Source organism: Centruroides vittatus, unplaced genomic scaffold (genome assembly GCF_030686945.1).
Source record: "Centruroides vittatus isolate TY-2023 unplaced genomic scaffold, ASM3068694v2 scaffold_1015, whole genome shotgun sequence".
NCBI classification, from domain to species: domain Eukaryota; kingdom Metazoa; phylum Arthropoda; class Arachnida; order Scorpiones; family Buthidae; genus Centruroides; species Centruroides vittatus.
In genome coordinates, this window is record NW_027122666.1 from 5,282,484 (window position 1) to 5,295,794 (window position 13,311).

The 13,311-nt window shown below is 29.1% G+C and overlaps 2 protein-coding genes across 4 annotated transcripts in view; both read right to left on the bottom strand.

Annotated features, from left to right (window-relative positions):
* Positions 1–13,311, bottom strand: part of LOC136986347 (maternal embryonic leucine zipper kinase-like) — a 261,268-nt gene that overhangs the window by 115,366 nt on the left and 132,591 nt on the right. The gene's annotated exons all lie outside the window — the stretch shown is intronic.
* Positions 1–13,311, bottom strand: part of LOC136986300 (follistatin-related protein 5-like) — a 135,556-nt gene that overhangs the window by 30,711 nt on the left and 91,534 nt on the right. For all 3 annotated transcript variants that reach the window (XM_067283797.1, XM_067283796.1, XM_067283795.1), the window contains exon 3: positions 2,509–2,632. In XM_067283797.1, the coding sequence (XP_067139898.1) occupies positions 2,509–2,632 (124 nt within the window). The remainder of the gene's footprint in view (positions 1–2,508; positions 2,633–13,311) is intronic.

Here is a 13,311-nt window from a genome sequence, read left to right on the forward strand (position 1 = left end):
AAAATAAAAAGGGGGATTGAATTTAACGCTCCAGATGCTACTATCGTAACAAGACGCGTCATTTGTATCCCGCATGTCTAATTTTAATGGAATCATCCTTTTTCCAAACTGCAAAAGATCAAAACAAAAAGAAACAGAAACTAATTAACTGATTTTTTCCTTACTTTTCTTCCTCTTCTTGCTGCTACAATATATTATTTTATTTTATTTTATTTTTTGCGCTGGGGAATGGAATTTATAATGGATTTCGAATTCGTTCGTCATTTTTATTGAATTACTGTAGTAGCATTGTCTAGCAGCATCCGAGAAAGAAATAAATCGCCTGTCATCCGACTACTTCACGCGCTTTGAAGCGTGCTGCTTTGCTTACGTGGCTTCCTGCGCTTCCTGGGTAGTATCACCGCGTTAAGATCCGCATCTGGGGGTTTTTAGAGGTGTTTTGCTTCGTTTCCCCCAAAAAACTTGCGACTCCTGATGGATTTCTAGAGGGGAGCGAATGGCAATAATTCAAAAAATGGACTAAAAAGGGTTATTTGGGTGGATAAAGTGACGACGTTTAAATGGACGTTTTTTACAGTGGGGGCTTTTTTACGCCATCTTGTCGTGTTTTTATTGGCTATTCTATTTGACTGATGTCATACGACGAAGGGTGAGAGTGATTGATGTATTTTTTTTTTTTTTTTTTTTTTTTTTTTTTTTTTTTTTTTTTACGTTTAAACAGAGTAACGTTGATAGATATAGATTTTCAAATTGGGCGGAGGCTAATTTCATCTCTCTGAATCGACCCTCGCTAAAATTGTACGGGTTTACAGGACCATTCTGCAAGACCAAACCAGAATGATCCTGTAAAATAAAGGTTTACATCTATTCTATTTACGAGTTATGATTAGGGTGAAAGATAGTCATGACAGATTTATGAACTCATTTCTCGTCCTAGGGAGAAAATTTATCTTTATCTTAGAGATAGGAACTTCTCGATAGGAACTATCTGTTACGTGCTTTTTCCCGATACCGATATTCTGTTTGAGTAATGTCATGCGAGTAAGAGATTTGAATAAGATTGATGCATCTCTTGACGTACAGAAACATTGGTAAAAATGGTTCTTAAATAGCAATTAAAGCTAATTTATGTTTATTATCTCGATCATGGTTATAACTGTGATCAGGAAAGGATATTTTAAAGAGGCTGCTGCTTTATTTACTACTAAAAATCGCGCGGAATCAACCTACTTTAACCCATACTACTGCTGTTCGACTCAGTGAGAGATAGCCACTTTCCACACTCTCATCTTTTGTCTAAGAGAGAGAATTTACCTTAATCCTGAATAGAAAAAGTTCTTATGCGCTCCTAAATCAGTATATATCACAACATTATCCACAGCGATGCCAGGATGCTATTATAGGAATATATTTGCTACTTGAACCACCTTGTTTTTTATTCAGTCGTCAACAACAACGTTTTATTTACCAAAGGATTTTATGCAAAATAAACGAGTCACTTACCGAAAAATATTTCCCAGAAACCGGGGAAAAAATCTCATTTACAAAATGAGGTAAACAAAATCGCGAGTCACTTTAATAAATTTACATCCTTTATCGGGTGGTGTTTTTGTGTAATGGAAAAATGTCTTCCCGATATCTTTATGTCCAAATAAATTAAAAATTTTGAAGGGAGGTTATTTTATAGTCTACTAATTTTAATAACGTATGATCTCGATAAACCTTTGGCCTCGCTTTAACGAAAACTTGGCAATAAATATCTCTAAAAAATAAGAAAAAGCCTCTCCTATTGGCTACCATTTGGACTTTTATAATGGAAAATCTTATGAGAAACGTTCACTCTACCAGAAATCCGTTTGGCATCGAACGGAAGTTCTCTAGCACTTGTGTTACTCGGAACGGAAGTAAAGTGCTGCTTGTCATCCTACTGTTTTTTCTTTCTTCGTCATTTAGTTCAAACCTAAACAACCTTAACTAGATACGTTATCCGTCCCGTATCCTTTTCCCTTCCAGTTAAGACATAATGGAATGGTATAAAGCATCACGTGACAAGTTGCACTTACCAAAATAATCACTTTTTATCATCGCATCCAGCAACTTAAGCAACGTTCTTTTTTCCTCTATCGATAAAAGTATGGAATAAATGGAAGTAAAGAAGAGAGATGGCGAAGGGAAGAGGATAAACAATGGTGATGAGAAAGGTAAAAGATGTATATACGGCGGTCGACACTTTATCCTTCAAATTTACGAGTGAAGCGGTGGTAAATTTACTATATCCAAGATTCTTGGACTTATGCCAAACACTTTACTTTTACGACGGCGGAAAATAGCCAGAAATTTACTATTTGGACGTCGGAGTTGACAAGAAACTAACCATTTTCTACTTTATTAATACGTTTGGCCAAATGGGTCTAATGAAAATTCGAGTCGAAGCTTGTAACCGTATTTCTTCCCCATTTTTAGGACCCTCTTCCAACTTTAATGGCACTTGATTAATTTAAAACTCACCCCCTATTGGTAGAGCCTTGGGTAATACAGCCTCATCGTCGGTGCGACCGTCGTCCAAGTCCAGAGTTAAGAAGTGATCTTCGTCATCTTCCAAAAATGGGCTCCCTTCTCGGCTGTGTCGTGACTGAAAATATGAAAACATTTGAAAATTTTCTACATACAAAAAGATAAACCAGAGTTTGAAGATAAATTTTCTTACTTTAATCATCTGCTAATAAACTTAACCTTATAGAAAATATATATATTTCTTTTCAAACAAAAAATTAGTGTTAATTGTCAAAATTAAATTTTATTCAATGATTGCTGCTAATAATAATTAAAAATTAATTAAAATTATAACAGAAATTGATTGTTACGTTTAAATTGTAATGAATCCATTTTATTGCAGCTGATGACTTCAATTAACAGTTAATTGTAATTAATAGTTTAATGATAATTAATTTCAAGCACTAAAAATTAAATGAAATAAAAAGTTGTCAAACTTAATGTACTATTTAATTTTAAATAAAGTTATTAAACTTCTTAAAATTCTGCATTTTTTTTTTTTTTTTTATAATTTAAAGTGAATAAACTTTTAATAATTCCAAGCTTATTTAGTAGTTTGAGAATAAATTCTCAAGCCACTAAACAATCATACTAATTAGAATTAATACTAAATAAATAAATAAATAAATTACGATTAAATATTATCTCTAATTCATAAATAATTAATTTCGCTACAATAAACATCAGTTTCTCATTTAAAATAATTGCAATTAACAGAAGAATTTCCGTCAATTTTAAACAATAAAAAAAATAAATAAAAAAAACAAGAAGAAAAGAATGAAATTAGAAAAATCCGAGTTGGAAGAATAAACAAAAATTTATCAAATTTAAATCCAAAAGCGTGCTGCTTAATTCTAATTAGGCGCAGTAAACCTTAGGAAATTGGACATTTATGCTGAAAATGTTATCCAAAGTCGATGGCTTTAAAATTCTAGGACCATAAACGAGATCTAATTTAGAGAAATTAATACGTTAAAATGACTATTAAGATGAGAAAACAAATTCAATGTCGCCTGGCCAGCTGAAGTAGTGCTTAATATTCATAGAACGATATTGTTGCAAGGTTTTCGTGAGGAAGGAAGCTAGTTGCGTGACTCCACATCCGAACGTGCGAGCGTCACGATTTTCTGCACCACACACACACAACACACACACACACACACACACACACACACACATCCTATTTTATAAACCATACAAAAATCGGATTTTTGAGAAGATATAAAAGTAAAGAATAATTTTCTAATGTAAAATTGAAACGGAATTTTTTTTTATTCATTTTTTTCTGCGTGTTGTATTCGCTCCAACGTGTTGCAGATTGGAGAGTTTTCTTATTTTACGTACGTTTATATGCGAAAACCAAACAAATTTCTAATGCATTACATTATTTCGATTCTTATATCTGTATAAAAAATAAATAAATAAATAAATAAAGGAATTATTTATATAAAAAGTAAAAAATTTAAAAAGCTTTTCGGTATTTTATATCTTTTTTTCTTAAAAAAAATTCCAAACTGTTGTTTAGAAATTTATTATAAAATTCTGTACCATAAATTATTTAAAATTTAAATTTAAAAACAAAATATATAAGATCGTTAATAATATATGATTAAAACGAAAATTATATTTTAAACATTCACGAGTTTGTTTAGTATTTTTTTTTACGTAAAAAATATATCAAAAAATTATTAAATATTCTCCTAACATTTAAATTAATGTAATTTAGAAAATTAATCATCATCGTTGCCATTTATATCTGTATATAAATTGATATTAAGTCATTAATTTAATGTCGTTTACAAGTTAAATATTAGATAAGTGGGAAATTAACAAAAAACTTTATTAAATGGTAACAAATATTAATTTTAATTAGTAAGATAATTAAGTTCTAGCTATTAACGATTATATTAAAAATATAGTTTTTTTTAAAAAAAATTAAGTTTATAATTAATTATATTTTCTTTTTTAATCGAATTTTAATTTTTATTGCCTTTTTTATACGGAATATTGCTTTACATTAAATCTGAAAAGTAGTGCATGAAAATGTAATAATTTTGGCTTATAAATAAAATTGCTATTAATTAATTCTTTAAAACTGCAAGATTATTGTTAAATCTTGTGCTTTAAAATTAAAAAAAGAAAATCTATATTTTATTAATTAAAATTTCTTATATTTAAAAGTTTCATTATTCCAGTTTATTAGATTCTGTGAAGTTTTATCATTTCTAAATTAATACTTTTCCTGTAAAAATTTCAACTTCTTAAGAGAAAATAATGTTAATTACAATTATTTATATACTTAATTGCAATTAAACTTAAATAATTGTAATTAACATCGTGAAATTGATAAAAATAGAATTCCGAATTATCGTCCATTTCATATCATCAATTACAACAATGCGATAACACGTGATGATGATAATTCATCAATTTCTGTACGTTATCGGTTTCATAGTTAATTGTAATTATCAAATAATTAATTACAATTAAAATTGTTTTATAAATAATTTTATTTAATAATTGAAATTAAAATAATAATAATAATAATAATTTATTAAGTACAACAATTGATTCGCGTTATTCTTTCTTGAATTTTAAATCAATTTAGAATTTTTAGACAAGTCTTTTTATATACTCGAATGAATTATTTACATAAAAATGAAATAGGAAAAGCCTTATAGAATTTTTACGGCTCAGAAATAAAGTAGAAAAAAGGACATAAAAATAGGAAGTTTTCTATTTTTATAAGAGTGAATACTCACAAATCAAAAATCATTCTTCAAATTCTCAGACCTTTTGACTCTACCGAGAGTAAATAATACACAAAAATCATACAAAAATCGAAATAGGAATTGAACTTCCAGATTGGATCAGAAATATTTTCTTATATATATACTACGTATATATATATATATATAATTTATTTTTCTTCTTCGACCAATCGATTATCATTCGAGTAATACCGTTCACATGTAAGAATAAGGGGGAAGAAAAAAAGTACAAAGGATATTCGTTCGAATTCTTGAATGAAATCATGTCAAATTGCAATTGTAAAAGGGCAAGGGGTTCCATTATAGGTTGATTTTCGGTGTCCTTCGATAGATGTCAAATTCGTCGAACTGGTTTTTTGGTTTCCTATTATTTTCTTTTCCTGTGACACGAGTCCATCTTGGACATGGCACGCTTTACTTCTCCGCTGAACCCGAAATGCTTCGGATGAGGAAGAAAAATCGATCCCAATCACGTGACCCGAGTCTAGCGTTGAAGTTTCCCTTTACTATTCTACAACTGAATGGCAACTGGTCAATTTATCCGAAGAAAAATGACAGGGAGAAAAGATCAAAACTCCGATATCGGTTCCTCTATAGTAGCATTCTACTATTATTCAGAGATGCTTAAGTAGTAAAAACTTAGCCTCTACTTTTTTTGTTATCTTTCAGCCTAGCTGATAATTCAAAGAGAAAGGCAGGGAATAGTCTAGAGCCTAGATGATCACGTAACAATCCGAAATGCACTAAAACAGTATTTAAAAAAAATAACCTTCATTACTTGTAAAACACGAATAATTTTTTTCATAAATTAAATAAAAATTTATAATTAAAAAAAATTCTGGAAAGATTTTTATTACTGAAGCTTACTTCATTACTCGAAAAGTCTTTTAAGTCAATCATGTCTGAGGATTATCACTTATATGTTTTTTTATTCGTTTCACTTATAAGGATGCAGATCAAAGTTATCTTCAGTCTCTAACTTACTCTTTTTCGTATTTATTTATTTATTTTGTTTCTTTCTCAATCGAAATAGTAGAAGATAAACTTGAACAAGAGTACCTTGGAGATTTCTGCCTTAATTGTTTCCAGTAATCCTCTTGTTTGCTGGTTGTGATGTGTGTCGCATTTTGTTAAGTCTTCGTTCATGCTTCACTTTACTACATTTTTTTACTATTATTATTATTGCTAAAGTCAGCAATTAATGAGGAGTTTAAAATATTTTAAAATTGTTATCATCATTGAGTGAATTTCTCGTTTCAAAAGCGTTTACATAATTATAATTTTTTTTTAAATTCCTGTCATTATATTAGATTTTTATTAAAATTATGTTATAAAAATTTGTTTGTTTTATTTTTAATAAATTCATTATAAAGTATATCTATGTTTAACTTGTAAATCTGTAAGAACTACTAAATTACATTTTTTTTCTACAATATTGAACTAATTTACTCGAAAGAATTGAAATTACATTAAATTTATTCTTGAGAAATTTTTAGAAACTTTCTCAAGAAGTAATAAAACCTATAATTTCTCTATAACTTTTCTAGAAGATTTGTTTTTGGAACTGTACAAGTAGAGGGACTATAGAAATGTTTCTAGAACTTTTCTAGAAATAGATATTTTTTAGAAATTGAACTAGAGAGAGCGTAGAAATTTTTACAGAACTTTTGAAAATTCTAGAATTATCACTCTACAAATAATATCTAATTATCTAAATTTATATAAATCATCACATTCTAGAAACTAAAAAGTAAAATATTTCTAAAAGTTCCAGAAAATTTTTTGTGTATTCTAGAAATTCTCTTATATTTACAGAATTTTTAAAAATATTTACAAAAATATTAATTTTAAAAGACGTCTGACAATAAATTCATAAATATTTCTAGAATATAGACATTTTTCCCATTAAAAAATAATTAGTACCAAAACTCACCACTACGGCTCTTTTGGCACTGTAAGCGACAAAAGAAAGTTTCCTTCGCACAAGCGCATGTATTGCAGCCAAGTTCTGAATATAAAATTGGCCACAACACAAAATCTCTAAATTTTCAGGCTTCTAGAATATGAACTAAATTAAATAAATCTAGAAAAATGTATTCTTGATTCAAAGCCATATTCTAGAAACTGTAATAAAGAATGAACATTTCAAAAGAATCATTTCTAGAAGATTTTATAAAATATATTCTATAATTTTTTTGCGATATTTTCAGAATTTTTTTAAAATTTTATTCTAGAAAAATTCTAGAAGAAAAATACATAAATCTGTGCATTTCCATAAGAAAATACATTAATGTTTGTCGTTTATTTGTTACTATAAATAGATATTTATTGATTATTTTTAAAATAAATTAATTAAATTTGAAATAAATAATAAATTTATTTAGATATTATAGAATTTTATTTTATTTTATTATTCATAAACAATGTTTCTAAGACAAAACACGGGTTTTATTATATATATATATATATTTTTAAAATTTGTTCCTTATTTAATTATGATTATTTTAATAACATTAATTAACTTTTAATTTTCTCGAAGATATCTTTGATTTAATAATTTAAAAATTAACAAATATAATCAATCATTAGGCATGGAATGTAAAAATAAAAATAAATAAATAAAATAAAAAGAAAACACCTCAATCAATTTTTATAAACGAATTATAGAAACAATAATTTTTCTTTTGATTTAAGTTTAGAATGAAAGCAAAAGATACTAATTGCATTATTTATTCATTTGCTGATTATCCCAATCATTTGTCTCAATTCAGAGATAAGGCATCAATCATGACCAGCTTCTGATATAAACATGGTCATTAGTAATGCTAATTAAATTGTTATGCTTATCATTCGCAAAACACGGAATTAATTCAGCCATTAAAACTATTTTATTTTATTTTTTTATTCTGTTTCCTCCCTCCTCCTCCTCTTCCTTCTTCTCCTCCTCCCTCCTCCTCTTCCCTTTCTTTCTCTCTTGCTGAGGGTTAAGAAGAATAATCAATTCATCCAGCGGCAGAAAATAATAAAAATAATTTTTCCACTTTAGTAATTTTTTAAGTGGCAATATCTGCTCTAGATGTAAAACATAATTAAAAATTAAAATTTTTTTTCTTCGTTTTTTCCAGCCATAATTTGCTTTGTTGATGATTTTTCCGGTTTTATCCATCAGTTTTTTCTTATAATTTATTAACGTTGTTTACGTCAAAATAAGCATTTTAAAGAAATTTTTTAAACTAATTTTATATATTATTTGAGTTTTAGAGACTTTTAGGGATGTTTATAATTAAATTTTGGCTTAGATTTTGTTAACAGAAGCGAATTTAAAACGAAGTACGACCCGAAAGTGATTTTTTTTTTTTTTTTAATATTTCGTTTTGAATAGGTGCTTTTAGGGATATTTAAAATCGAAATAGGGATTTTTCGAAGTTATTTTATTTCCCTGAGAGTTTATTGTGGTACAAGTAGTGAAATAATATAGAGGGAATGGGTGGAATGCATTCGATTGAGGAGCCACAAGCAGGTGGACTTCAATCCATCTACAGTTGATGTCGCTGACTAAACCATTCATTTATCTTTTTTGTCCCCCTTTCCCTTTCTAACCTAAACGATCCTTGTAGTAAGTGACAGTTCCTTCTCCTGCAGGTTCCGATGCACGATTAAATCCATCTTTCCTGTCGTTGGAACTTTCAGAGACATTCTGCTAAAAAAACAGGTGGAACCGACGTCCTGAGCGATGTTGCAATAACCACGGGGTTCCCTCCGCCCACTAATATACCCTAGTAGGTATTTGACAAGAGAAATGTCTCCATATCTGTCATCGCTACTTGAACTCTGACCCCTGAATGATATGTTTTCTTGCACAATTCGTGTCGGGCTTTGTTTGTTCTGAATGTAATTTTTTTTTTTTTCATTTATCAAAAGAATTTATAGTGATATTTTAAAGAAAATCGACGAAAAACATTCCCTTTTTATATATTCTCCTACATGAAAAGTCTAGTAGCGCTTCCTTTATTAAATTAATTGCTCATTTCTAAAGGCGCAAACCGAGATCACGCTTAAATATTAACTTAAAAAGTTACATTACGTGGAAAATTTAATAATATCATGGAAGACAAGTTAATATTATAAGAATATATAAAAATTTCTTAAGTTTTAAGAAGAAAACAGCATAAAAATATATAAGTTAAAACAACAACATCTGGACAGAGTGCAGACATTTACCACAGTAAAAATCAAGAAAAACTTTCTAGTTTTAAATCAAAATTACTGCTTTAATATTAAAGTTATAAAGATCAAAACAACATTTAAGTGAATTATTTTACGGAACAGAAAAATTTCTAGATATAAGAATTCCCTTTATATGTTTATTACTCTAAGGGTAAGTTCTTAGTTACTTTAAGTGTAGCCGTTTTTTTATGATAAGTTATACGTTCATTTACGACTACACGCTAGAAAAAGTTCTACTTTCTTTACGACTCTTTTCAGTACAAATGACCCAAAGCTTTAATATCTAGCCAACATGCTGCAGTTGTAATGAAGCTAACTGCAGAGTTTTAGGGTCAGTAGACGACTACAATGATATCGAGTATCAACAACTTAGTATATCGGCGGAATTTTTAAGTAGTATCTAGAAGCAAGTTTAATAATATAAATGTTACACGATTTTGCTAAGTTTAATTGTAATTCATTTATATTCTAACTTTCCTTGTTTCCATTTATAAGTAAATTATTTACAGCGCTTCTTCGTGCATTCAGATTTACTTTAGTGTAGTTCCTCGTTAATCCCTTTCTGTGCTTGAATTATACAATTCCTTTTGTTCGAATTTTAATTTGTGCACTACGTTTCTAATCCGAATTAACTTTGTCGTGCTCCTTTTGAATTTTCGTACGCATCAATAATACATTCTCATTGACTTTCTCTTTGTTGCACTAGAATTTGATCGAGTTTTATTGATCGAGTGTGCTTACGCTTCAAATTTTTGCACATTTCAATTTACTCTATTAAAAATTGTGCTTTCCCCCTCCATTTTTCTTCTCGTTTTTTTCTCAATCTCATTCATTTCATTACTTTAGCGAATCACTTCTTAACCAGTGGTACATATACCCCTAGGGATGCAGCAGGTTAGTGTTGAGAATCTATATACAGAAGGATCAGAAAAAAGGTTGAGAAGTGCTTCTTTGGTGTATTTTCTACCTAAATTTAAACATTAAAATTTAGAAAAGATTCAAGAAGGAATATGGAAAGAAAAATACTGCGAAGGAGTTTTAACATAATCAAAGATATAAAAATAAATTTGATTCCAAACTTAGAAAAGAAATATAATTCCTTTCGCATCGAATTTAAATTAAATTTTTGCATATTTTCCACTCGAATTTTCTGCCTTTAATCAACGGAAAGGTTTCTAGGAATTTATTATTGTATTTAAAATCTGCATTACTTAATCATTTTATATTCAAATTACATGAAATTAAGCTTTACTATTTCATCAAGTCTTGAATAATTTTGGAATAATTTATTCGAAAAATTTATCTAAACATCAGGGGGAAAAAGAAAGCATCGTTGAAATAAGAAAAGTAAATCAAAAAGTTGATCTATTTTAGGAAATACATCTAAGGAAAGTACGCATCATTGTAATAGAAGAACAGAAAAGGGAGAAAAAAAAGAAAAGGTTGGACGGACATCACGGATATGACGACAGCTTCCTATATAGAAAATCGGCACCAAACCGACTTGCTACTTCTAGATCTGCTGCCCTTCTCCGGACAATCTGTTTGACTCTCCAACTCATTTTTCTCCCGAACTGACAGCCTGTTAGACGTACTGTCTCCACCACTCTGAAGATCTCGTGTTTCCTTCGAATAAGCTATTACACCAAGAAAGTTTGAGCAATGTAACTTTATAGGAAGTTGTCGAAGTTTCTTCTTTCCCCTCTTTCTCCATTTTCGAAGACAAACGATGAGAAATGAGAGCTGTAACTTCAGTTTCTTTTATTTTATTTTATTTTATTTTGTAGTTTTATAAGGGTTGAACGCCTTATAAAGCGTGAAACGAAATAAAAATAAGACAAAATAATAAAGAACTCAAGTTTTCAATTATAGCAATCATCTTCATCCCAAATTTTCTGGAATAATTATACTTTCGCATTTAGAAATGGCTAAACGAGATAGTTTTTAAAACAAATATTTTGCGTACTTTTATCATTTTTTTCCCCTATTTTTATTTATTTTTCTTTTTCTTTATGTTAAACGACAAATAGCCTTTGGCTTCCAATGTGGGACTTCCTACATAAACAACTCTCCAATTTCCTGCAAACTTTTTTCTTCCTCCATTTGAGTCCATCCTTCAAAGGCAAACAATTGGTTTACATTATAAAAATTTCATATCTAAATATTTTACTATTGAATTAATTTTCTGTTTCTCGCTAAAACTTTTACTTCTGCGGGTAATTTTCTTTCTTTTATCTTAAACTTTAACTACAGTTGCTTTCTATAAATATAATATGCAGGGGTTTTTATTAATTTAAACATTTTTCGAAAGCAGTAAATGTTAGAAGACGAAAAATCCATCAAAACATTTATAACAATGCGGCCCACTTAACAAAATTACACTAAAAATTCTCATGTAAATATTGAATTATTTCCATAATTAAACATTTAAATATACAATTATGTAGTTATTTAATAAAAATACTACATTTAAATAATATATTTAAAGGGATATGGCTAAGATTCAATTAATATTTAAGTGTATAAATAAGAATTCCATTTTGAAGATTGCATCTTTAAAAAGTATCATCGATTTTCATAAAGGACAACATAATTTATTCCTGTGAAGGAATCGTCATACACAAAACAGCTTTAAGTGACCTTACAACATTAACTTAATGTACAACTTAACGAAATGCTACTGTACAACAACAAGAGTGTGTAATACATATTCTCCATCACGAGTCGGAATGTTCGGCATAAATCAAGTGATAAAATATGTAGGAGTGTTTCTTCAAATTTGTGGAAAAGATGAATCATATCAACATAAAGAGCTGTAGCGTTGCAAAAATTTTGCCCCTTATACCCCTCAGATATAATCAACATGACAATGATGCATGTTTCTGTAGCAGAAAGTGCTTTAACAATATCCTCAAACTCGCTCATCCATTTTCTCTCGCGCCCGATAATGCATCTTCACTGCGCGACTAGCTCGTTTAAAGGAGAAGCCTTTTGTCAAGGGGCAAACGTCGACGGAAAACGTTTCCTTTTGTTTCCTACACGTCACAAAACCGGAGCGAATGTAATGTTTGAACAGTTTAAAAGTAGAAGAGATGTGAGACTAGTCACAAACATTATCATGTCTCTCAACAGTCAGAAAAGACTGACATATTCAATAAAGAGAGCGTGGTGTTGGTTTCCAACCGAGATGCTAAATCTCTGAAAAGACTTCCTTTTCGTGTCTGTAACTCCATTCAACTTACAGTTGATAATCTGACAGACTATTGGAGGGAAGGGGGGTTGTTACTAGTCAGATACACCATGAAAAAAATCAAAAATAAAATTGATTTGGTACAAAATATCGCCAACTGTCTAAAGTCGAAACAAAGAAAGAATTGTATTGAATTTTTCTTATTGGATTATCTTGCATTCCTTCCTGTTATAAAAGTTTAAAACTCGCTTGCTTTTAAACTTTAAAGATGTTTAAAAATAAAAATAATAAATTTCTTAAACAGAATGTTACGATTTGAAATAGGGGTTACCCTTACATCAGTGACAACAAAATTGGTAAAAATACAACAATATTTGGGAATAATTGAGGATATTCTTGAGATAACAACACAAATACTTGAAAATATGTCGAACAACAACAGAAACACTTGCGGTAACAAGAGAAAAATATTGTAACTCTTACAATAACAGCAACAACATCAGAATAACAACATTTTGTTTTTTGTCTGTGATAACAGCAGTAGCGAATAATAGAGAGATTTGTTACCAA